The 21,855-nt window shown below is 40.9% G+C and overlaps 10 protein-coding genes across 10 annotated transcripts; 4 read left to right on the forward strand and 6 right to left on the reverse strand. All coding sequences in view use genetic code 12, as the record gives it.

Annotated features, from left to right (window-relative positions):
* Positions 1-845: 845 nt before the first annotated feature.
* On the forward strand, positions 846-2,261 carry MCH4.2 (monocarboxylate permease homolog; the record flags this gene model as incomplete). Its single annotated transcript, XM_001382531.1, has 1 exon — positions 846-2,261. The coding sequence occupies one exon, from the start codon at positions 846-848 to the stop codon at positions 2,259-2,261; it is 1,416 nt and encodes a 471-aa protein (XP_001382568.2).
* Positions 2,262-2,325: 64 nt separating this feature from the next.
* On the reverse strand, positions 2,326-3,990 carry LAC1 (Lactose permease; the record flags this gene model as incomplete). Its single annotated transcript, XM_001383073.1, has 1 exon — positions 2,326-3,990. The coding sequence occupies one exon, from the start codon at positions 3,988-3,990 to the stop codon at positions 2,326-2,328; it is 1,665 nt and encodes a 554-aa protein (XP_001383110.1).
* Positions 3,991-4,922: 932 nt separating this feature from the next.
* On the forward strand, positions 4,923-8,045 carry LAC4 (Beta-galactosidase (Lactase); the record flags this gene model as incomplete). The annotated part of the gene is made up of 2 exons (XM_001382532.1): positions 4,923-7,779; positions 7,837-8,045. 2 exons carry the CDS (start codon positions 4,923-4,925, stop codon positions 8,043-8,045), a joined length of 3,066 nt encoding a protein of 1,021 aa, XP_001382569.2.
* A 602-nt stretch (positions 8,046-8,647) lies between these two features.
* On the reverse strand, positions 8,648-9,115 carry PICST_35148 (predicted protein; the record flags this gene model as incomplete). Its single annotated transcript, XM_001383074.1, has 2 exons — positions 8,648-8,853; positions 8,920-9,115. The coding sequence occupies 2 exons, from the start codon at positions 9,113-9,115 to the stop codon at positions 8,648-8,650; spliced, it is 402 nt and encodes a 133-aa protein (XP_001383111.1).
* A 1,964-nt stretch (positions 9,116-11,079) lies between these two features.
* PICST_30038 (predicted protein) lies at positions 11,080-11,520 on the reverse strand (the record flags this gene model as incomplete). Its single annotated transcript, XM_001383075.1, has 1 exon — positions 11,080-11,520. One exon carries the CDS (start codon positions 11,518-11,520, stop codon positions 11,080-11,082), a length of 441 nt encoding a protein of 146 aa, XP_001383112.2.
* Positions 11,521-12,254: 734 nt separating this feature from the next.
* Positions 12,255-13,127, forward strand: PICST_30039 (predicted protein; the record flags this gene model as incomplete). Its single annotated transcript, XM_001382533.1, has 1 exon — positions 12,255-13,127. The coding sequence occupies one exon, from the start codon at positions 12,255-12,257 to the stop codon at positions 13,125-13,127; it is 873 nt and encodes a 290-aa protein (XP_001382570.2).
* Positions 13,128-14,120: 993 nt separating this feature from the next.
* On the forward strand, positions 14,121-14,375 carry PICST_56118 (predicted protein; the record flags this gene model as incomplete). The annotated part of the gene is made up of 1 exon (XM_001382534.1): positions 14,121-14,375. The coding sequence occupies one exon, from the start codon at positions 14,121-14,123 to the stop codon at positions 14,373-14,375; it is 255 nt and encodes an 84-aa protein (XP_001382571.1).
* Positions 14,376-14,779: 404 nt separating this feature from the next.
* PICST_55173 (predicted protein) lies at positions 14,780-15,796 on the reverse strand (the record flags this gene model as incomplete). Its single annotated transcript, XM_001383076.1, has 1 exon — positions 14,780-15,796. One exon carries the CDS (start codon positions 15,794-15,796, stop codon positions 14,780-14,782), a length of 1,017 nt encoding a protein of 338 aa, XP_001383113.1.
* A 638-nt stretch (positions 15,797-16,434) lies between these two features.
* On the reverse strand, positions 16,435-18,594 carry PICST_30042 (ATPase family protein; the record flags this gene model as incomplete). The annotated part of the gene is made up of 1 exon (XM_001383077.1): positions 16,435-18,594. One exon carries the CDS (start codon positions 18,592-18,594, stop codon positions 16,435-16,437), a length of 2,160 nt encoding a protein of 719 aa, XP_001383114.2.
* Positions 18,595-18,988: 394 nt separating this feature from the next.
* Positions 18,989-21,467, reverse strand: YMR1 (myotubularin-related dual specificity phosphatase; the record flags this gene model as incomplete). The annotated part of the gene is made up of 3 exons (XM_001383078.1): positions 18,989-20,988; positions 21,015-21,030; positions 21,152-21,467. 3 exons carry the CDS (start codon positions 21,465-21,467, stop codon positions 19,065-19,067), a joined length of 2,256 nt encoding a protein of 751 aa, XP_001383115.2.
* Positions 21,468-21,855: the final 388 nt, after the last annotated feature.

Genomic DNA, 21,855 nt, shown 5'->3' on the forward strand with positions numbered 1-21,855 from the left:
CGACACTGGCCACTGCTATTGATACGAAAACAAGATAGGAGTAGCAACTTTCAGATCCAATGAAGCTTTACTTCAATCAACCCCACAATTCGTGCGAAAAGAGCGAGGCCTCAGACAAAATCCGGGGTAGCGCTTTTCACTTTAGCTATTGAATTTCACATAAGGAAAGCTGCTCTATTTGAGCTGAGAATCCACAAGAATAATAAGTTTGAAAAAGAAGAAATCATTGATTGGTTACCATCTATACAATGCTTGGTAAGCGATATTTTCAAGTTTTTGAATAATTGTACCCAATATGGTTTTCTGCGGCAGTATAATATTCTTAGTCTATGCATGCAACTAATACCGGTTCCAACACTCAAATACATTTCCAATTTACTATTCAAGACTCCGGTACCAATGATTGAGAAGGAGTATAAAAGGCTATGAACGATCAGAAGGATGCAACTTAGGAGTTTCGGCTCTCGGCTTTTCCAAGCTCTTGAAGTACATGAGCCAGGTAAAAATTATGTACATAATTCATTTTGTAGTTACAGAATTGCTCCCAAATTTGTATAGATATGTTGTCCTAGATTGCTGACCATGTACTAATTGCCTCTTCTAATCGCTCTTCCGTCATTCTCGTATTCCTGGCCCCTTTTCTTATCTTAATCAATGTGCGGAATTATACCTCCTTGTCTTATCTCAGTTTGCACGCGGAGTTATATCTCCTTGTAGATGAGAATGCACTATTTAAAATACATAAAAGAGATTCATTCGAACCATTTTGTCTCTTAAGCAAATGCTTCTAAACCAGAAACAATATAGCAGAGGATAAAAAGTAGAACCTACTGGATAGCAAGAATATGTCGTCTACGGAATCTATAGAGCTCACTCATATTAGACATGCCAATTCGCAAGCTTCTTTTACGGTAATAAACTCGTCTTCAGGAGCAGTTGACATTTCTGAAGAAAGCATAGCAATACAACGACAAGAGGTTGACGGAGAAGAAGAATCAGAAGATGAATATTATCCTGAAGGAGGATGGAGAGCATACTTGGTGATTTTCGGCTCGTTTTTGGGGTTGATAGTCAATTTGGGTGTCATCAACTCCATTGGTGCCGTTCAAGCATATGTCTCTACCCACCAGTTAGCACTCGTAGATGCAACTTCTATCTCGTGGATTTTTTCCATCTACTTGGCTTTGGCTTATGCCTTGGGAAGTATTGTTGGACCTATCTTTGACAGACGAGGACCCCTAGAGCTTCTTATTGCTTCAACATTATTGATTTTTGTTGGTTTAATGGCATCTGCCAACAGTACGAAAGTGTACCATTTTATTCTCAGTTTCGTAGCTTTAGGAGTTGGTAATGGTATAGGTATGACTCCTTTGATAGGGGTCATCAGCCACTGGTTCAATAAGAAGAGAGGAAACTTTACCGGTATTGCCACCAGCGGGGGCTCTGTAGGTGGATTGGTGTTTCCGTTGATGCTTAGACACACTTATGCTCAATATGGATTCGTCTGGGCCATGAGAATATTTGCTTTCGTATGTTTGGGATGTATGGTGTTATCTATATTCTTGGTGAAGGGCAGATTCAAGCGTGAATCCAAAAAACACGATGTTCAATACTTCAAATCCAAGTGGAATAATGGTATAGAGAATTTCCTGATTGCAAATGTGTGGGCAGCAAGCACATCTAAGTTTGCTTTTCTAATTGCTGGAGCTTTTTTTGGCGAATTATCCTTGGTATTGCTTCTTACGTATTTTGCAACTTATGCTATGGCTCAAGGTGTATCCGAAGCCAACTCTTTATTGCTACTTACCGTGTGGAATGCAACAGGTATTCTTGGAAGGTGGATACCAGGTTATCTTTCGGATTATGTTGGTCGCTTCAACATCAATATTTTAATGCTTTTCAGCTTCAATGTTAGCATATTTGTCTTGTGGCTACCATTTGGGTCTAGTTTGAAAGTTCTATTTGCATTTGCCGCTATCGGTGGCTACTGTCTGGGGTCTATTCTCAGTCTTCTTCCTGCTTGTTTGTCTCAGATTACTCCAGTCAATGAAATAGGCACCAAGTATGGTTTTTTGAATACGATTTTGAGTATCGGTAACTTAGTTGGTCTTCCAATAGCGAGTGCAGTGATACAGAATGGAAGCACCCATAACTACAATAACTTTGTGGTATTTGTAGGTTTGCTATCTGTATTGGGTACAGTCTTTTGGTATACTAGTCGTTTCATGATCGTAGGAAACAGACTAAATGTTAAAGTATAAGTCGATAGAATCGTCCTCACATTAAATTATATACATCAGTAAATTAAGTCAGAAACAGTAATGTTCAATTCATTCCAGACTTTCTTCTAGAAACGTATTGCCCAACTGATCTCATATATAACCAATTGATTTTTGGTCCATCTTCATCTGAATAGTCACCCACAGAAACCTTTCTTGGATTTCTGGCTTCAAAGATTGCATCGATTTCTTCCAAGGACTTTCCTTTAGTTTCCACGAAAAAGAAGTAGATAATTATACATTCAAATATGTCCCAGAAGACGTAAAATACATAGAACCAGTATTTTATATTTTCCATGGCGGCGGGAGCTGCAAATTGATTGATGAACTGGGCACAGCCAGCAGTTATATTGAGAACTATCATGGATCGAGATCTCAAGACGTTAGAAGATATTTCAGCAGGATAGATAGGTTGCATAGGGGTAAACGCAAATGAGAACATTACCCCAAAGAGATATATGAAAACAATAGCTGTTGTTGAAGCAGCAAAAGCACTTGTAGCCTGATATCTTGCAGTTGCAACTGCCAATCCAGTGAGACATGCTGAAGCAGCCAACGTGGAGAACATGAACATCTTTCTTCTGCCAACTTTTTGATGTGCAAATGAACCAGCAATAGAGGAGAACCAAGATATCAAAGAATAGAAGGCATTCATCAAGACATTGGTGCTAACAGTTGTCATTCCTATGTTTCTGAGCATAGTGGGCAAGTAATAAGAGCAAACATTATTTCCACTGAACTGACCAAAGAATGCCATCAAGATAACAAGAATAGAACGATAAGCGTTATTATTTTGGAATATGGGGCGGAGGTCCAAAATCTTTAAAGACTGAGCTAGCTTATTGCCCCTAAACGATTCATTAATCTGAACCATTTCGTGCTCTAGTAATGGATGCGAGAAATCTCCATTGCAATGGTACTTGGCAATCATTTCTTCGGCTTCCTTTTCTCTTCCAACGCCAACCAACCATCTGGGGCTTTCAGGAATAAAGAAACCAAAGATTCCCACCAATCCAGGGAAAACAGCTTGAATTCCAAGAGGTAAACGGAAAGCTAACTCAGTCCCTCCAAGGTTGACATTAGCACCGTAACTAGTAAATGCCGCCAACACAGACCCTATGTACCACAAAGTATTGTAACAACCTGCAACAACTGATCTGTTGTACGTGTTGGCAATTTCTGTGACATACAAAGAGGCCGATGTGTTGGCAAGCGTAGTGAAAAAAGAAAGAACAAATCTTCCAGCAATAAGAGTTTCCTTGTTCTGGGCAAAAGCAGTGATGATAGCTCCAAGAACTGTACCCCAACAGCCAATAAGAATCAACTTCTTTCTTCCCCAAAAATCAATTAGAGGACAGAAGAATGCTGCACATATCTGGGCAACATTGTAGATGGAAAAGACTAGACCAGTAGAAGTGGAAGAATTGATGCTAAGATTAAATTTGTCCAAGTAATCTTGTTGAGTGTAGATACTGGACATCAAGGACCCATCGAAGCCTGTATTTGTCGAAACAAAATAGACCACTGAACATGTCAAAAGGAGTGGGATCATGGGTCTACTAAGCAAAGGAAAGCCTTTCTCATTGTAGGCTTCATTTACTTTGTAGAAGTCTTTGCTATCTTCATCTTTCAAGGCAAGTTTCTCTTGACTGCCTTCCATTTCATTCTGCTCATACTTAACTTCACTTTTGCTAAGCATTTCAGAGGACATATTGATATCAGAGACAATATTGAAAGCGTAATTGTTTTGGTTCAAGACACCGAGGTGGCTCTCTTTTATAGTTTCACTTCTAGCAATTCTTTTGGGCAACCCCAGCATTACTCTGCAAGATTAGGAAGTTACGGCTCTGTAACACTCCACAAATTCCACCCCACCAATTTTTTCCCAATAATGGTGCTATACTCCACCTTTTTGCCGATCAGTCCATCAAGGCTCTAAAGTAGATTCGCTTCGATCGCCAACACGGCAGCTATCAAATAGCTCGGAATAGAAAAAAAAACAGGAACAGTAACGTTACATACCAAAAGCATTTGAATTCAAGAGGCATTTTCATAGCCAAGACCCATCACAAATTCACTTGTGAAATCTAGCAAGAACAAGCACACGGCTATGTGTACTCGCAGTCTTTTTTATGAAGGTTGCACTTGCCCCAAATAGGAATGCTCCATGAATAGGAATGCTCCATGAATAGGAATGAACAAACGCATTTCACACAAAGAATCAAATTCTTAGACCCACATAGAGCTTCGACGAACACCATTTCTCACTAATTTCCATTTATACATTTGATAGTTCCCAACGTGAGATTCCGAATTATTGGGTTTCCCAAGACCTGCGCAGGTTTTGACCGTTTCGTGCATTCGTGTAACGTTCCATCAGCGGAGGATCAACGGCACTAATTGTTCTTTTGCCGATCTTTCCAATAGGCAATTTCTTTTCGAGAAGGTTCTTTCTTGGCCAACAGACCTTTGTGTTGGCTTGAACATATCATAAGTAAGTACTGATATTCTAGCGTGATAGTCATCGGTCTGATGGTGCTTATATATTGCTATGTAGAACTCCAGTAGCGATATAAGGAAACCGTATACCCCACTATCTTACTTTCTTAACAAAAAGAATATAAACCCCAGAAACTTGTAGAAATGATTGACTATACAAAGAATTCGCTAGTAAAAGTACTTTCAGATCCACAGACTGTTCATACCAACAGATTACCAACAAGGGCATACTACCTCCCGTCTGAATCGACTTTGTCTTTGAATGGAGACTGGGATTTTAGTTATTTCGAAACTCCTCAGGAAGCCCCAATACCAGGAGACAATTTCGAAGACTTTAAAAAGATTCGAGTTCCTGGCCATTGGCAATTACAAGGATACGGAAGACCTCATTACACCAACGTCGTCTATCCATTCCCTGTAACACCCCCAAATCCACCTTCGAAAAATCCAACTGGGGTTTATCGCCATTCATTTGAAGTTCCAGAAGATTGGTCAAAAAAAGATTATGAATACAGACTCCGGTTCGAAGGAGTCGACAACTCATATCACTTATTTCTCAATGGTAAACTCATTGGATACAACGAAGGAAGTAGAAATGCTGCTGAATTCGATGTATCCGACTGCATCCACAAAACAGGCAAGAATGACTTGGTCATTAGAGTTTATCAATGGTCTAGCTCATCTTACATTGAAGATCAGGACCAATGGTGGTTAAGTGGAATATTTAGAGATGTCTACTTACTAGGATTCAATAAGAAGGGCTATATCAAGAACTTTCAAGTTGCTACTGATTTGGACAAAGAGTACAAGAATGCCGAATTGAGAATTAACTTGCAATTGAACACTACTTCAGATGTAAAGATATCTTTGCATGACCCCACAAAGAATTTGATATTTGAACAGAAGTTTGACAAATTGGTTCCATCTTCTGAACTCAAATTTCCAGTTTCAGAGCCTTTGAAATGGACAGCGGAGTCGCCTTACTTGTACCTTCTTCGAATTGAGATTGTCGACGAATTAGAGGCAAAGATTTCTTGTGTTGAACAACAGATCGGGTTCAGAACAGTAGAAATGAAGAAAGGCTTGATCTGCGTCAATGGAGTTCCAATTTTGATAAGAGGAGTTAATAGACATGAACACCATCCAAAGTTTGGCAGATCAGTTCCTTTTGACTTTGTAGAAAGAGACTTAAAACTTATGAAAGCTCACAATATCAACGCCATTAGAACTGCTCATTACCCAAATCATCCCAAGTTTTATGAATTGGCAAATCAGCTAGGATTTTGGGTTTTAGACGAAGCCGACTTAGAATGTCATGGATTCGTCGAAGCTGTACGTATTCCACAGAATAAGGAGACACAAATTCTGTACGACGAAACCACTCGTCAACTATTCAAAGAAGCAGCGGAATTCACATCAAATAACCCGTTATGGGAGAATGCTTATATAGACCGTGCAAATCAATTGGTGCATAGAGATTGTAATCAACCCTGCATCATCATATGGTCTCTAGGAAATGAAGCATTTTTCGGACGGAATCATGCTAAAATGGCGAAAGAAATCAGGAGAAATGATATTCAGAACAGACCAATTCATTACGAAGGAGATTTGAACGCTGAAGTTGCCGACATGTTTAGTAGAATGTACATCACTCCTGATGAAGTTCTTGAGTATACTAAGCAGAAAGCAAAACCCTTGATTCTATGTGAATATGCTCATGCAATGGGAAATGGACCCGGACTTTTAAGACAATACCAGGACTTATTCTATGAGCATGAAATTCTTCAAGGAGGATTTGTCTGGGAATGGGCAAACCACGGATTGGAAGATGTTGATTCCAAAGGAAATGTAGTATATAAATACGGCGGTGACTTCGGCGAGTCTCCTCACGACGGTGTTTTTATTTTGGACGGACTTACGAATTCTGTCCATGACCCAACTCCTGGATTGGTGGAATATAAGAAGGTGATCGAGCCTGTAGTTATTTTAATTGGAGAAGAAGAAGTTTCCATCAAGAATACTTTTGATTTCATCGACTTGAATGAGTACACGGCTGAATACACATTTCTCGAAATCATTGGATTAGATAGACATGTTTTGCAATCCGGAGATTTAGACATCTCTAATTTGCAGCCCAAACAAACAAGAAAACTAGCACTCCCAACTTTGGAATCCAAACCTGAGCCTGGGTCCACTGTTATATTTCATATCATTATCAAAACAAAGAAAGAAACTCGCGGTTTACGTCGAGACCATATTATCTCTTGGGCACAGAGAAAGATACAACAGGGAAGCTCCAAAATTCTCAAGCAACCTGGTGCAACTTTAAAATGCAAACAAGAAGGGAACAGTTTGCAGATCGATTCCGAAGGATCCAAGTTGGTGTTTGATTTGGTTAAAGGGAGAATTAATTATTGGGGATCAAGCAAAGAACTTTTCTTGAGCGATGAAATGGACCAAGGAAGTTTGACATTCTGGAGACCAAGCATCAATAATGATGCTACCAAAGATGCACCATACTGGAAATCATTTGGCTTGGACAAGATGCAAAACCATGTTCGTGATGTTAGAGTTCAAAAACAAAACCAATTTCAAGTAACCATCGAAGTAGATTCCTTTGTGGCTCCTCCTATATTAGCCTGGGGATTTGAAGTGAAACAGGTTTACGAAGTGCTTGACAAAAAGATCAAATTAACCACTTCTTTGAAGCCAATTGGCCACAAGGATGAGTTCATTCCCAAGACAATTCCTCGTCTAGGTTATCAGTTCATTATTTCTGACAAACTAGGATCTAACGTGAGATGGTTTGGGCGAGGTCCTGGAGAAAGCTATAGTGACAAAAAGGAAGGACAATGGTTCGATGTTCATAGACTTCCGCTTGACAAATTGGATTACAGCTACGATTACCCACAAGAAAACGGAAACCATGAAGATACCGATTGGGTTCTTCTTGAATCAAAAGAAGAAGTCAAAGGCACACAAGCAGAAAATGGAGCTAAGAGTGAGTGTGGTGCAGCCCCAAATGTGTCTAATGCAGTGTTAATTAGCTCATCTAGAGCTTTCGGATTCAAGGCGTCGGATAGCTGGCGAGTAGACGAGGCACAGCATCCATCTGACATAGTTCATGATAGACGGTTTATTCGGTTAGACTACAAGCAACATGGAGTTGGAACCGAGGCTTGTGGTCCTGGTCCATTAGCCGAATATCAATTTAGACTTAACGGTCCAATAGAGTTCGAGTTCACACTAGACATGATAACGAACTAGAAAAACAAATTCTTCTATAGTTCGAGATAAAAGAGAGATCTGACTACCTAATTGACTATTTGAAAATCCACATTTCATGAATAAATGTCACTATATTATCGAGAACTATAATCTGTTGCAGCATAATCAATTATATTATGAGTCTACATAAAAATAATAGAAGGAAAAGCGACTAACTGAAAAATTATATTATGTAGTGAAAGAAAATGCACAAAATTTAAAGAATCGAGTTGAAGAAATGGGCACATTAATGACTTAAACTGAAACTAGCAACAATACCGTTTTGAGAAGCTTTAATCTTGATTTGGTTCAGATCAATGTTTAAGTGATTATCCAAGTATGGAGCATTCGTCGTATCTACTCTGCACGTGCTGGGAGCCATAGCAGAGCCATAGCAGAGTTAGACTGGGCACTGAGGCAGCGAAGTACTTCTCATTACTACATACGCCGGAGATCCGCTAGCATGGATATGTATTAGGAAATTTTGAAAGAAAGGGTATGCTCATTTAATTATGGTATAAGAGGGGAAGTAAAGAAATATATAGAACAAAGCAAACTATGGAACAGAACCGAAATCTAGCGAACATTACAACATAAATTGCCTAACATGGGCAGACGGTGGTGTACAACACCACAAGCTCGTAGACTGCAGTTACCCCACTGTCAAGAACGGTGGTCTTAGTTTCAGTGGCTGTAGAGTAGTCTCCAGGTGGAGCGGTGTAATCAGCGAAAAGGTTAGAAGTAGGCGAAGTCGAGGCCGTAGTTGTGGGAGTAGCAGCATCAGTAGTTGCTGGAGGGGAACCCGAGACTGTAGCACCAGTAGCAGGTGAAGCAGTGGCAGTAGAACCAGAGAGAGTCAGGTATCCGGTACTACCAATGATGGTTTCAGTGGTGAGCACACCGTCCCCGTTCGTATAGATGTACTCAGTTTCGTAGATTTGCTCTACCACTGACACGGTAGTTGTGGCGGTGATTGTAGGAGTGACTTCCACAGTGGTAGTGGTGTCAGCAGCATTAACAGCAGAGAGACCAAGCAAGGAAAGAAGAACAAGAGAATACAACTTGGTCATCCTAGAAATTTGACTATTGTATGGTTGAAGGAATGTAGAAGCAAGCACGAAGCAGCGAGATAATGTTTGATGAAGTAAAAGAAAGCAGACCCAGACAAGTTTTACATTCTCAGCTGTACGGGAGAAATGAATGAAATTATATATAATTAGAGAAGTTTGGTCACTATGACATGCAGAAACACGAATATGCACGGTGGGATCACCAGCCATTCAAATGAGGAAATGCAAGTCCAAGTACGAACCAGAAGTGAGCTGAGCTGGGCCAAGATGCACTGCGTCTAGATATCTATGGCTACATGGAAAACGATTAACAATGCCAATCAAAACCCTCGAAGAAAACAGTTACATGAAATTCCTTTGTAGGTATCGTATATTGGATTCATTTGTTTGGTGCATATGCGCCTGCTGCATATGGACAATAATTATTACTTTACTGACGCTTTTTCGCAGCAGCTTTTTTAGGTATTTTCTAGCCAGCACTAATGGCCAATCTTCCGGCACATAGTTCCGACGAATAATGTCTTTTTGGATCAATTCCCAGCTTTAGTAAGTAAAGTACAGCTTTCTTTGTGCTGGACTCCATTGTTACTAGCATCTATTATGGCTTGCTTTAATTATGTGTTCATTGTTTGATCTGCCGGTTTATTGTCTTGCGCAAGTTTAGCCAGTACAGAAGCATGGCCAATCTCAAATCTCAGGTTGGGGATTGAAGTCGATGGTTTTGTCCGGCACCACCCCGGTTTTCATTCTTTCTCTTACTTTTAGTTTAGATGCACAGCTTAGTTATCGTGCCACTGCCCACGTTAAGATATCTCGACAAAATAGTAAACCAAGCAGCTGTGGAATTGTTCCAGTCCACAATTTGGTAGCAGCACCATGTTACTAAGAAAAAGAATCGAGCATCTCACTGCGATTTGCTACGATAATCTTATAATCTTGAAATCTCATTTTGCGATACACTTACGTAATTACCTACCCCCTACCCCTACTTTCGCCAGCCAGCTTGCCAGCAATATGAGCAAGTATAAGCGAATGGCAATACCGCGGTAGCAGTAGCACTTCGCACTGGCTTCAGCTCATCCATCTCTCGCCCGGAACATGAACAAAATATCCACCCTCGGATATCTCGCACTGGCAACTTTAGATGTCCGTGCTTTGTGTCTTGCATCTGCTAGTACATACAGAATTTGACACTGTTAAATCGATCCACTATTCGCCCCAATCTGGACACAGTTTTCCGCTTCTGGAAATCTCCATTACAGCCAGAAGGTTACACTATTCCATAATCCTGGTCAAGACACAACACGGTGGTTATCCACATCTCCTTAGACAAGACTAAATCAACTCGTCAAATCAATGTCCCAAAATGGCTTGCGATCTTTGCAAGCATTCTGAACTGGTGCATGACGTACAGAATATTATGGAGTAACTACAGTTTTTTTATCATTACCTTTAAGCTTTTATTAGGAATAGTTAACCGTGAAGCTGTTGCCGTTGCACCAGAAATACGAATAGAGAATACGGAACTTTGCCTTTTAGAGTTGCCATAATCGCGTGTTGTACTCTTTTCTTGGTTTTGATCTCAATCTGAACCAGCGCATTTCTTGTCTTGCAGAATGTCCGCCTTGGAAGCGGCACTCCTTTACTGTACCTCTAGGTAGCCCTGTTCTAAGACACTTCTTTTGTTTGAATCGAGAAAGTTGGTATTGCAAGTCGAAGGTATCGACCTCTATTGCTTGATGGTGAATCTGGGTTTAGACGATCTTTTTGATCTACTTTCTATTTTCACTAACCACCCAATAGTCGGCTATTCTTCCCTTCCATTCCTATCACCAAACATCATCTTTTGGCTCTTAAATACTCTGCCTGTTGCTGTTCATCTTCAGAACAATCGTGTGCATTCTCTGCTATTACAGCCCATGGCTCGGACGCAATGGCTCCTCTCAACTACATCATTTGCACTGCTATTCTTCAGGAGTTGTTCTCTTCTTGATGTCATCGATAGAGTCCACCAATCGCGGAAACTCGTTGCCCAACTTCTCTCCAAGAACATCTCGCAAACGTGCAAATGCTTTCATCTTGCCTTTGAGTCTTGCATTACTTTTGGCAGTGACTTCAATAAATTCACGAGTGTAGATGTCCGGGTTTCTTCCATCTTCTATGTACGATATCACGTCCACTGGAATTGGGAACTGGTGAGTAAATGGGCTCGAAGTCAAGCCAGAGAGTTGACTAATCACCTGGTTGGTCTTGTGGGTGAGTGCCGTATGCGATTGTTGGGTTCCTTGGTTGTCGTGAACTAGAACTCCAAGCTCTATGAACGACTCTATAAGAGCCAGCACCTGATCAGCTGTAGCCAAAAGAGGCTCGTTTTCGTCTTTTTGTTCAATCGTAGAAGTAGTCATTCTGACTGTAGACTCTCTATTGGAGATTGTAGATTGAAGAGCTCGTTTCGACGAGATGAAAGTGTTTTTGACGCGATTTTCGCTATTGCTAGTAGAAACTGAAGATTGGAAGATTGGTTGGTAAGATCGATATTATCGTTTCGATGCAATTGTTCTCCAAGTTCTAAGTTGTCAATACTAAGTACAACTTGCTAATAAGGAACAGAATGGGCTAGACCAGCTTCTCCTCCGTCGTATCACCAGGCACTACTCTGTACACCAACGGAAACTCAAAGTTGTTCTCAAACTCATTCTAACGGTTGTTTCAGTTTATTTTGTCGTTCCTGTACGCAATCAGCCCAAACTCTACCGACTGGTTAAAGTAGTGTCGCTGTTTAATCTCACAAAAGTTCGTCACAAAGTTCTTGAACTTTTTCTGGTGGGCACTTTTCTCTTTGCACCCAATTGGTTCAGCCAATGCAAATTACACATACCCCTACAACTGCACGCTGTTGATACACACGGTTGTTGTTCTATACTACTGTCATATACAACTGCCATAGCTATTGGTTATTTACTAGCAGTGAAAGACTTAGCATTTATCGCTCACTACCTAGGCATAGTAGGTTCAAATAAAGCAGAATTCCACAACTCCAGTCTTACTGACCATTGCTAGACATAGCTATACATCACTAAAGCTGGACACTTGCATGCATTGGTACACTGGCGACTGTCATAAATAATTGATATCCGTAATGTCGTTCGTCATATCTTTCAGCTACGATAAATACAAGTATCTTGATGCTATAAATCTGCCGTCGCCATACAAATCGTTTCAGGATCTGGAATATGGGTCGCCCACTCCGTCCCGTATAGTCAGACTCCAGTACAATAATAACAACAATATCAACCGATCGGCCGATTCGCTGTACATGCTGCTGCTGCCTTTGAGAAGCTCAGCATATAGACATAGAAACCGTACACCTACTCCAGAAGCTGTGAATTCCAACACGAAAAATAGCCCGGGTTCGGGCCCAGGTTCAGGTTCTTCAGCAGGATCAGCAGGACATTCGAGAAATTCATCTTCTGGCTCAAACTATCATAGCCCGGTTTCCGGAGGCTCTAGCATCAATAGTCCAGGCAGTTCAGGACACGGCTCTCTAAAGCTTACATACACATACAATAAGCGGGTTCCAGAAGCTCTTGATCTGATTGGCCAGTACAGCGAAAGATATGTCACCGGTAAGTTCTCTCCTTCTGGACAGACTTCAGTAGTACACAACCAACAACTAGAGCAGGAATGGTATGCGGACGTAACGACTGTAGCAGATAGGCTCCACCTCTTGCGAGAATTGTATCGAGCCACACAATTGATCAAAAAGAGAAAGATCGCTGGCAAGTTTGACGCCGGCAGTTTCCTTCCAGTGGTGGATGTAACTGCAGCTACGAATTCAAATAGCCCATTGCATCTGACACCGTTTGGTCTGGATGACGATGAAACAGAACGACAGTTCAATGCCAATCTGCTGCAGCAGGAAGAAGACGACAGTTCCAGCAATAGCAATACCGACAACTCGTTGCCGCTTGGTCGGAGAACGCCCAGGAAAAGGGTCCAGTTTCTGGTATAGGCTGGTAAAGGGTGGGTAGCGTTTCGTATGCTATGTAGATAAAATGGGCATTCTAGATGGCGAAACAAAATAGGTTAGCTTCGAGTTGTCCACAGGTACAAGGAAACAAAATATTACAACAAAAGAAAAGGTTTTTAGATTAAACAGCATGTAGAGGAGATCTGACATGAGAATATTAGTACACTCTACTAATATAAATAATAGCATACCAAATATCCTTAGGATAAGGCGAATACACGAATACAATGCTTGAATATCTGGGCAACCACCCAACGCATGCGCAAATTCCAGTAGAATTTCAATAGAAGCTTGCACGTTTTACAATCTTGAGAGACGACTACACTACTGAATTCAAGAAAGGTACATTTAAGTTCAGAAGAATAAAAAAAACCATTTTGAAAATCAATCTCATCAGATATGCACCCGCAAGATAATAAATGTATGCTGCACTTGTAAAATACGCAGAACAATTGTAGACATGAAAGGCCCTGAGATCCGGCTCAGTGCAAACGGAACCATAGATTAGGAACCTTGATTCGGACAACATTGTCAGAGAAGTGGAGAAACTACACGCCCCTGCAGTTTCATCTTGGTAAAGATTGTCGGTGGTCTACGATAATACTGTAGACCTGAAATTAGGGTGCAGATATTAATTGCAAAATTCCATAAAGTCGCATATATTTTACTGGAACAAAAGGTACCACCACCACCGGTGCACGTGAGGAACCGATTAGCTGAATACCGTAAGGACGAACAGTAGGCAGAGACTCCAAGTGGTTCCTTCAAAAATACAGTAGGCACGGTGTCTCTTGTTACATCGGTGTAGAGATTTGTCGTTTTTTGGGTTGTGTCATAGAAAGTCGCGATAACGACATTACGTCCATGTCGCCCTGCACACTGTTTCTTCTCATATATCGACAATTAACAGAGATAACTTACAAGTGTAGCTAAAAAGAAGTTATCTTTCAGACGGTATCCTTGCTGCCATTCACCATGAAGCCAGTCGTTTCTACCGGAAATGCGTACTGCTGCACAATTTTGTCATCTTTTGCTATTGTAATCTTGTCTGTGATTGGCTACTTGTTTAAAATTGGCCATGAGTCCATGATGGGATCCATTAACGATCCTGAAGATGGAGAGGCTGTAGCCAAAACCGTTTTCGGAGCAGTCTTTGTTTATTTGGGATTCTTCTTGTTCTGTGGTTTGCAAATCCTTTTGATCAGAAGACAGGACAGAATTCAGTTGTAGTAGTCAATAATCAACTACTTAACAGAATGCTTATTCTCAAATTCTTAATCTCATAATTCATGAATGCAATTATTCACATCCAGATTGATTTACAAAACTTACAACTTTCAATTAGCAAAGCCGGTAGTTCTACAATATTCACTTCATCACACAGCTTTCGGTGTATAACTTTCATATAGAATACATTAAAATATTAGACTTATTGTAGAATGTGGGATATATCGACGAATGTAGTGGAATCTAAAGTTGATATCTTCTGATGGAATTGAGCAAAGGGGGTATTGAGAAGTAAATTCATATTCATACTGAGAATGAATTGAACACCATCATATCAATATATACGCATTGTAGTAGTTTTATGATATACAATTAAACTGTTTTACTTCGTGGAAATATATTCATTGCTATAACTTGGCTACGCTTTCCTTGCCTCCCTTCCAGTGGACGCCACCGCTCCAGTCGCAGAGGTCAAACACCAATTGTCTAAGTTCTTCCAATTCTTCTTCGGTTGCTCCCACATTGCGGGCACCCTTCAAATGGCCCTTCAATTGTGGATTCACGTCCTGTGGAATCAAACATGTGACTACACACATAGATGTTTCCTTGGCCGATAAGATATCGGTGAAACTCAAGAGAGGAGAGTAGACGTTCTGGTATGCAAAGTACCACAAGTCCGGATAGGCGTTGTACATCTGTCTTCTGATCCGGGTGTTGATTTTGTTTGTGTAGATGGAGTTCCAGAACTCAGAGCCTCTTGTCAAGTTCTTCTGGATTTCACGTGTATCAACAGAACTTGGAGAGATCGCTCCATCGATAGTTTCAGTAGCCGGCCAGCCTGGCTCCTTTCTTCCATTGAAATGTGTTCCACTCACATCTTCGCCTACGATTTCCGATGAAGGAAGATGGCCCGGAAGTACAATGGGCTTTCTAGCTGGCAATTCTGAGGGCCTGATGCTGGTGGGCGTTACGCTCTTCAAGATCATAAGAGCATTGATCGCCTTCGGTAACCCAGAAAGGGCAGCTGACTTGAGAATCACTTCTCTGAACTTTGCAGCAATAGCAGATTGCGAATGGTGAATATCCTCAGACTTAGTGAATTTGAACTTCACAGGCAACTTGTTGTAGTATGTAAAGGGAATCATCAAATCTGGCAATTTGACTCCCACGGCATCGAAGTCTTTAAACCTCTCTGAAGACGAAATTGAATCCTGGGCTAATTTCAACAAATACGTGTCTGTCAACAAAGACTTTTCTTGCGAATACTCCAATAACTGCTGTCTCAAAGCAAAGTGGAACACTTTCGGAATCTCCTGGGGTTCGTTGATCACTGTAAGAGCAGCACAGGCTATCAAGTACCACGAATTATGGAGATTTGGATAATTGTAAGCCAACTTGACCAATCTTTCTGCCGTCAAGACCATTTTGAAATATCACTAGAAGAAATCAAAGAAAAGAAGATACTGGATGAATAAATCGACGTCTTACGATATCTACCAACTTCAGAAGTCCGAAGTACGAAAGATTTTGTATTGAATCTACCCAACCTTTAAGCGATTGCCAGGTCAAAATGCAAGCCAGATAATGGTATACAATTCTCAATAGATAGCTATCTAGACAATGGTAAGTCTGGATGGTTGAATTGGAATCCTCCCGTTCAAAATGATTCAATAGTGAATCTGAAAAAATGCTCACTAAAATGCGGGGGTTGACCTCGGTGAATAATTTTGTTTGAGTGTGAAACATTTTTGTGCATTTCGGATTTACTGTATGTGCTTACTCCCCGGCTATACAAACTGGACTAGGGCCAATCAAAAAATGGGCATGAGACTTGCCTCTGTCTCCCAAGTATAGGTGAATGTAGTTCAGATTGCCTTCTACTAGTAGTTAGTGTTCCTAACCCCGAAATCAAATTACAATTAGCTCCTGGCTATACCCAGTTGCTCTTCTCAACCAGGATGGCTGCGAATTAATTTGGGTGCAAATATATTAATTCTATCTTTCTATCGTTTTCTCTCTCTAAAATTAACTGTATTATTATTTACTCTGATATATCGGACGGCTATTGCTCCGTAGTCCTCGATCCCGTTCTTATCCAAGCTCGACTAATAACGTCCTTTAGCTTTTTTCCTTGTTGAGTTGTCCAAGGACTCATTCCCCAAAAGTGCTCAATGTTAAACGTTGGAGCTATACGACTATTAAATTGATGGAATGGAATCTCATGTGCTGCAGAAACATTCTTGGGCAATGCATCTTTGAGATATCTGCGTGCCATTTCTCTTATGTTCTTATTCTCTGAGATCAATGCATCTACTTTAGCATTGGCATCATCTATCACATCTTGAACCAGTGGTTTATTAGAAATATAAGCCAACTGGGACCTCTTTTCTGATGGTTCCCACGGTCTCATACTAGAATCTACTGGTACCCATCGGTTGGCGGTTCTCCAGACTTCAGACCCAACCATTTCTGTGATTCTCAGAACAGCTCTTTTGAATGCAAACTTCTCATCGTCACCTGTGAAAGCTCTCAAGTTCTTAAAATCGACATCCTCTTCATTCTTTTTCGAATTGTCTCCCACGATTGCGTTTTTCAAGTTTTTGGCAAACTCATTGAAATTCTCCATACTCTCCTGGTCATACGAAGCAACGTTTGGACGATAAGGACTAGAAGCAGCAATGGCGGTCTTCGCAAACATCTCTTCCTCTTGCACTTCTAGTCTATTACTGTCTATTGAATCAATAATGTTCTCCAACTTTTCCCTAATCTCTGGCTTGAGGTTATCCAGGGCATCCGGGAAGAATAGATAATCTACTTCCACTTCACTTCTCATGAAGAACTGGCACTTGGCTTCATAGATGGCATCCAAGAAAGTAATAAACCTTCTTGCTTCATTTTTCATCTTGGTAGTCATAATCGGAACGTTGTCTAAGATCACTGTCTTGTATCTTGAAGCTAGTGTTATGTAGTCAGACGAAGAATACAATCCCTTACAGATATAAGAATAATCGAGGTAACACACTGTATCGTTGTTGAAAGTAAGAGGAATATACGTTGTTCTATTGTACACTGTAAGTGAAGAAGGTTCTCCCAAAGACTCTAGTGGTATGTCGTCGCTTAATTCGGGAGAATCTTCTGAAATACCAATTGCTTTGGTTTTCAAGAGTCTGAGCCACTTGATATCATGATCTGCGACATCCAGTTTGACAATCAAATACGGATCGCTGGATGCTTGAGCTGCAAAGCTAAGTCTATAATCTGTCGTAGATCTCATATCCACAGACATACATCTTGCATTCAAGATACTTACAAAAGAATGGAATTTCTTCTTGTGGAATTCGTTAGAATAAAGCTCCTCGGGTAGTTTGTTAGATGTTGCAACCAAGACACCACCTAATTTGAAGTAGTAGGTGAAGAGGATTTTTATGATGTTGGCAGCAGCGATGTCGGGAAGCATGAATTCGTCAAGCATGAGAATGGTGTTCTTTTGAATCATCTTTTGTGCTATTTCAAACAACACGAACTCGTTTTCCATGGTATATTTGAGTTGGATTTTCTCTCCGTTCTTCAAAGTAGACGTCAAAAATCTCTCTTTCTGAATTTGGTGCATCTCAGCAAACACCCAGAGAATGAAGTTGTTGTAGTGCCATCTCATTTTGGATTTGTGAGGTAACGAAGCAGCAAAGATATCCATGAGCATCGACTTCCCGCATCCTACTTCTCCATTTATGATAAGTCCCTGGGGAGAGGCAAAGTTGTAGAGCTCATCTTCGTCAGTGATGAAACGTACTATCTGCTTCTTCTCCTTTTCAGGATCCTTCTTGAAAAGACTCAGAATAGCACTTAAAGGAGTACGTCGGGCTTCAGCCTGTTTCACCTCTAGTTTTCTAAGTAACAAGCTGATTTTGATCAGAAGCTCTTCTGGAGGTGTGTACTCAAGAACTCTATGGTAGAGCTTTTGGAACTCCTTCATGGCCCTGAGCTGAAATTCGTCTTTCTGCAAGATTCCCTGAGCTACATAGTTCTGGTAGAGAATGAACGGATCTGTAATGGCAATAGCTGTATCTTCAGAATTGCTCTCTATACTATGTTTTCTGGCAGAGGGCAATCTACCATCAACTCCACAGGGCCCAGAACTCACTGATAGAGTAGAGTAGAACCATCTGGCTTGAGCTCTGGAATTTGCTAAGCAATTTCGATATAGCAAATTACGATATTTCATTTCGAAATTTTCCTGGATAGCTCTACAAGCGTCCTCAAATACAAAACAGAAATGAAACTTATCTATTCCACCGGCTGTTCGGAATTGCAAAGAGTCCTGTTCACAAGTAGAAGTAAATTGCCAAATCGCCAAAAATCGTTATTGTACTTTACCGAATCCGGGGAAGATTTTCGCATTTGATTTTCTTATCAATTTTTCCGATCTGAGTTGCAAATTAAACAGGTTTTTCCAACTCAATAATTACTCTATTAACTATTCAAATAGAACACAGTTTTTCACTTCCAATTATGGGTTTGAAATTTAGAATATTACTGGTTTCTATGTTACTTTAGTTATAGTATTTACTAATCTGTTCATTACTATTTAGGAAAATCATTTGTCTTCTTTTCTTTTTCATTTCTATCTTATATTAATCATTATGATCTATGAATACGTAAGTCATTAGGGTTGTCTGTAGGCTATATATCTAGCTATTCAATGGAAGTGTTACTGTCGCTGTTGGCCGAGGCAATACTGTTTCCACCAATTTGGTTGAGTTTCATTTGGGCAAACTTCCGGTCCAAAGAGTTGGACAATCCATTCATTTCTTCGTCAGATCTGCCGTACAACTCGAACCACCATTTGACATCGGCAAAGTTGAAGAAAATCGCACCATCGTCTGTCTCTACATCTCCATCGTATAGTCTGTTGGTGAACTCAGCTGGTCTAGAATTGAAGTAGTCCCAAACAGAAACTGTAGACTCAGGCACCTTGTGAATATCTAAGAGTTCACGTTCAGAATCACACAAGAAAGAACCGTACTGACAAGAATAGTAATGGTAGAAGAGTCTCTTCAAGAATCGACTGTTGAACTCAAACTTGGAGGGATGCTGACGATATATCTGATATACACAATCAAGGAACTGGTGGAAAATTGGTGATTTCTCGCTGCTGCCAGTGTACACCGAGCTGGCTGCACCATACTTGCCATTTTCGCCATTTTCGGCATCTGAATTGAGTGGAGAAATGGAATTCTGGGCTGTTGTTTTGATATGATTGGCAGCTCTCAGTAAGAACGACGCAATATTCTTTCCTGATAAACCGCCATTGGAACCAGACGACACTTCAATGATCTCAGAAGCTTCCAGAGATGTCTCAGAAACGTATCCTTTCAGTGGTTCCAGTGAAGGAGTCAGAGTCAATTTTGGTTCCTTCTTGATAATGGCACCTATGCAGCCTCCATGGTCGCCTCTGGTAGCAAATTTGAAGCCAAAACTAACCCATTCTTTCTCTATAAGTACCATGAATCCCTTCATTGTTCTATAGTATGGATCAAGGCATAGCTGCAGTAAAGCAGACACCTGGGACGTGCGGTCCCAGCCATCTGAGCAATGGATTATGACATTAGTGTTGTTCAAATGAACAGACTTTGCGATTCTATCTACGGACTGCAAGATGATGGACAATCTATGGAGCCACTGGGTCTTCGTCAATGCCTGCTGAAGTAAAGGATACGAACTCTGGGTCTGTTGGGCATTTGAAGAGACTGGGAATCTATCCAAGTCGTTAAGAATCGAATTTAACTTGTTCAACGAATCTCTCATGACATGAATATTGTCGATGTTACAGAAGATCTTGTTCACCTGTCGCAAACTGCGTTGGTGTTCTTGATAGTCCGACTCATGATCAGGAGTGGAATTTGATTTTGCAAGCCTTCCGCGATAATTATCGATGTTTTCGGTTCCTGCTCCCAAAGCGTGCTGGGCCATGGCGTTAGTAATCGGCCTTAAATCTACTAGAAGATTACGCTGTGGCTGGCTCTGAAATTCGTCATCCTGCGATAGGTTGTCAGCCCTTTCTCGATCTTGAGAGTGGAAGATTTCGCTTATCAACTTTTCGTCTTGGATAGATCTGTTCTGAAGATTTAGTCCTACGAGTGGCTGAGCACACCTGGCGATTACATTGCCATTGACTCCACCACGGTGTCTATATACGATGGCCGGGATCCGCTGCTTCGAGCGGAACTTTCCAGCATGCTTTAGCACGTTATCAGAAATGGTGCTAGGGACTACAAGCAATTTGGGATATGAGGGACAGAATCTGTAATCTTCGTTAACACGAGACATTCTCCAGTAATCGTCATTTTCTCGAAGCAAGCCTTGTCTTGTGAATTCATTGATGGGGTCGTAGATGTCCCAACCCTTCAACTCGAGCTTCTGCTCAAACATGTTGGGCCGGTACTCGTAGGCATATAGTGACTTGATATCATTTTCAGTGCGTGACACTGTGATCAATGAGCTGAGGTTGGAGAAAACTTCTGTGCTGACTGAGTCATTGACAAAGTCGAATGAGTAGTATGTGAAGTCTTTGCATTGCAATCGGATATGTGATGCTGAGTATAAGTCGTAATTGGTGCTGGCATACGATGACGAAGAATCCACAGAGCCGTTGCTGTTACTATTACTATTACTAGTAACGCTGTTGGCACTGTTGTTTGCGCTAGGTTTATTGTCGACATTTCCATTATTGGCATTATTATGGTTGTTTATAGTGGAGCTGGCATTGTTGTTTATTTCACTATTGTTGGTGTTGGTCTTGGTAGTTCTTTCTGAAGAAGGTGATGCGATTCGTTCAATAATAGAAGCATTATTATTAGTAGCATTGGCAGCAATAAGAGAAGAGCCGCGGGCTTTGGATATGCGGTCGATGACGGGGTAAGCGATCCAGATTTCGCGAGGCTGGACGTTCTGTGCTGGGGTTGTAGATGTAGATGCTGAGGGAGGTACAAATCTGAATACTAGATGGAAAGTCAGAAGCAAAAGTGATCCCGTGATACAGTAACCCCGACGGTTGAGGGTCACATTGGGTACCGTGGACACGCTGATCAGGTCCATGCTAGTATGGGATATAAAAGAATAGAAAAGAAAGAGATTAGCTATGTGGAAAGAGATTAGCTATGTGGTTTTTGTAGAGGATTTTGTATGGGATTTTTGTTCAGTCAGTGCGCTCTATAGGCGAAGATTCAAGAATTTCTGGAGTGAGATTCTCGATAAGATCAGAAGAGTGCAGGCACATTTTGCGAATGAGAGAAGGAGATTGAGACAGTTGGGGGTGATTCACTACCAGATAACCTTAGAGAGTGAACGTGGGACAAAGACTCCGAAGTCTATTGTCTATAAGCGAAACTCTGAATAGCTTTAGTTTGACCGGTTAGGCTTTATTTGTCATACTAAGAATTCCCTTAGTTCACAGACCAGGTCTCACGACGAAGACCTACATAGC

The sequence above is a fragment of the Scheffersomyces stipitis genome, chromosome 2 (assembly GCF_000209165.1).
Source record: "Scheffersomyces stipitis CBS 6054 chromosome 2, complete sequence".
Taxonomy (NCBI): Eukaryota; Fungi; Ascomycota; class Pichiomycetes; order Serinales; family Debaryomycetaceae; genus Scheffersomyces; species Scheffersomyces stipitis.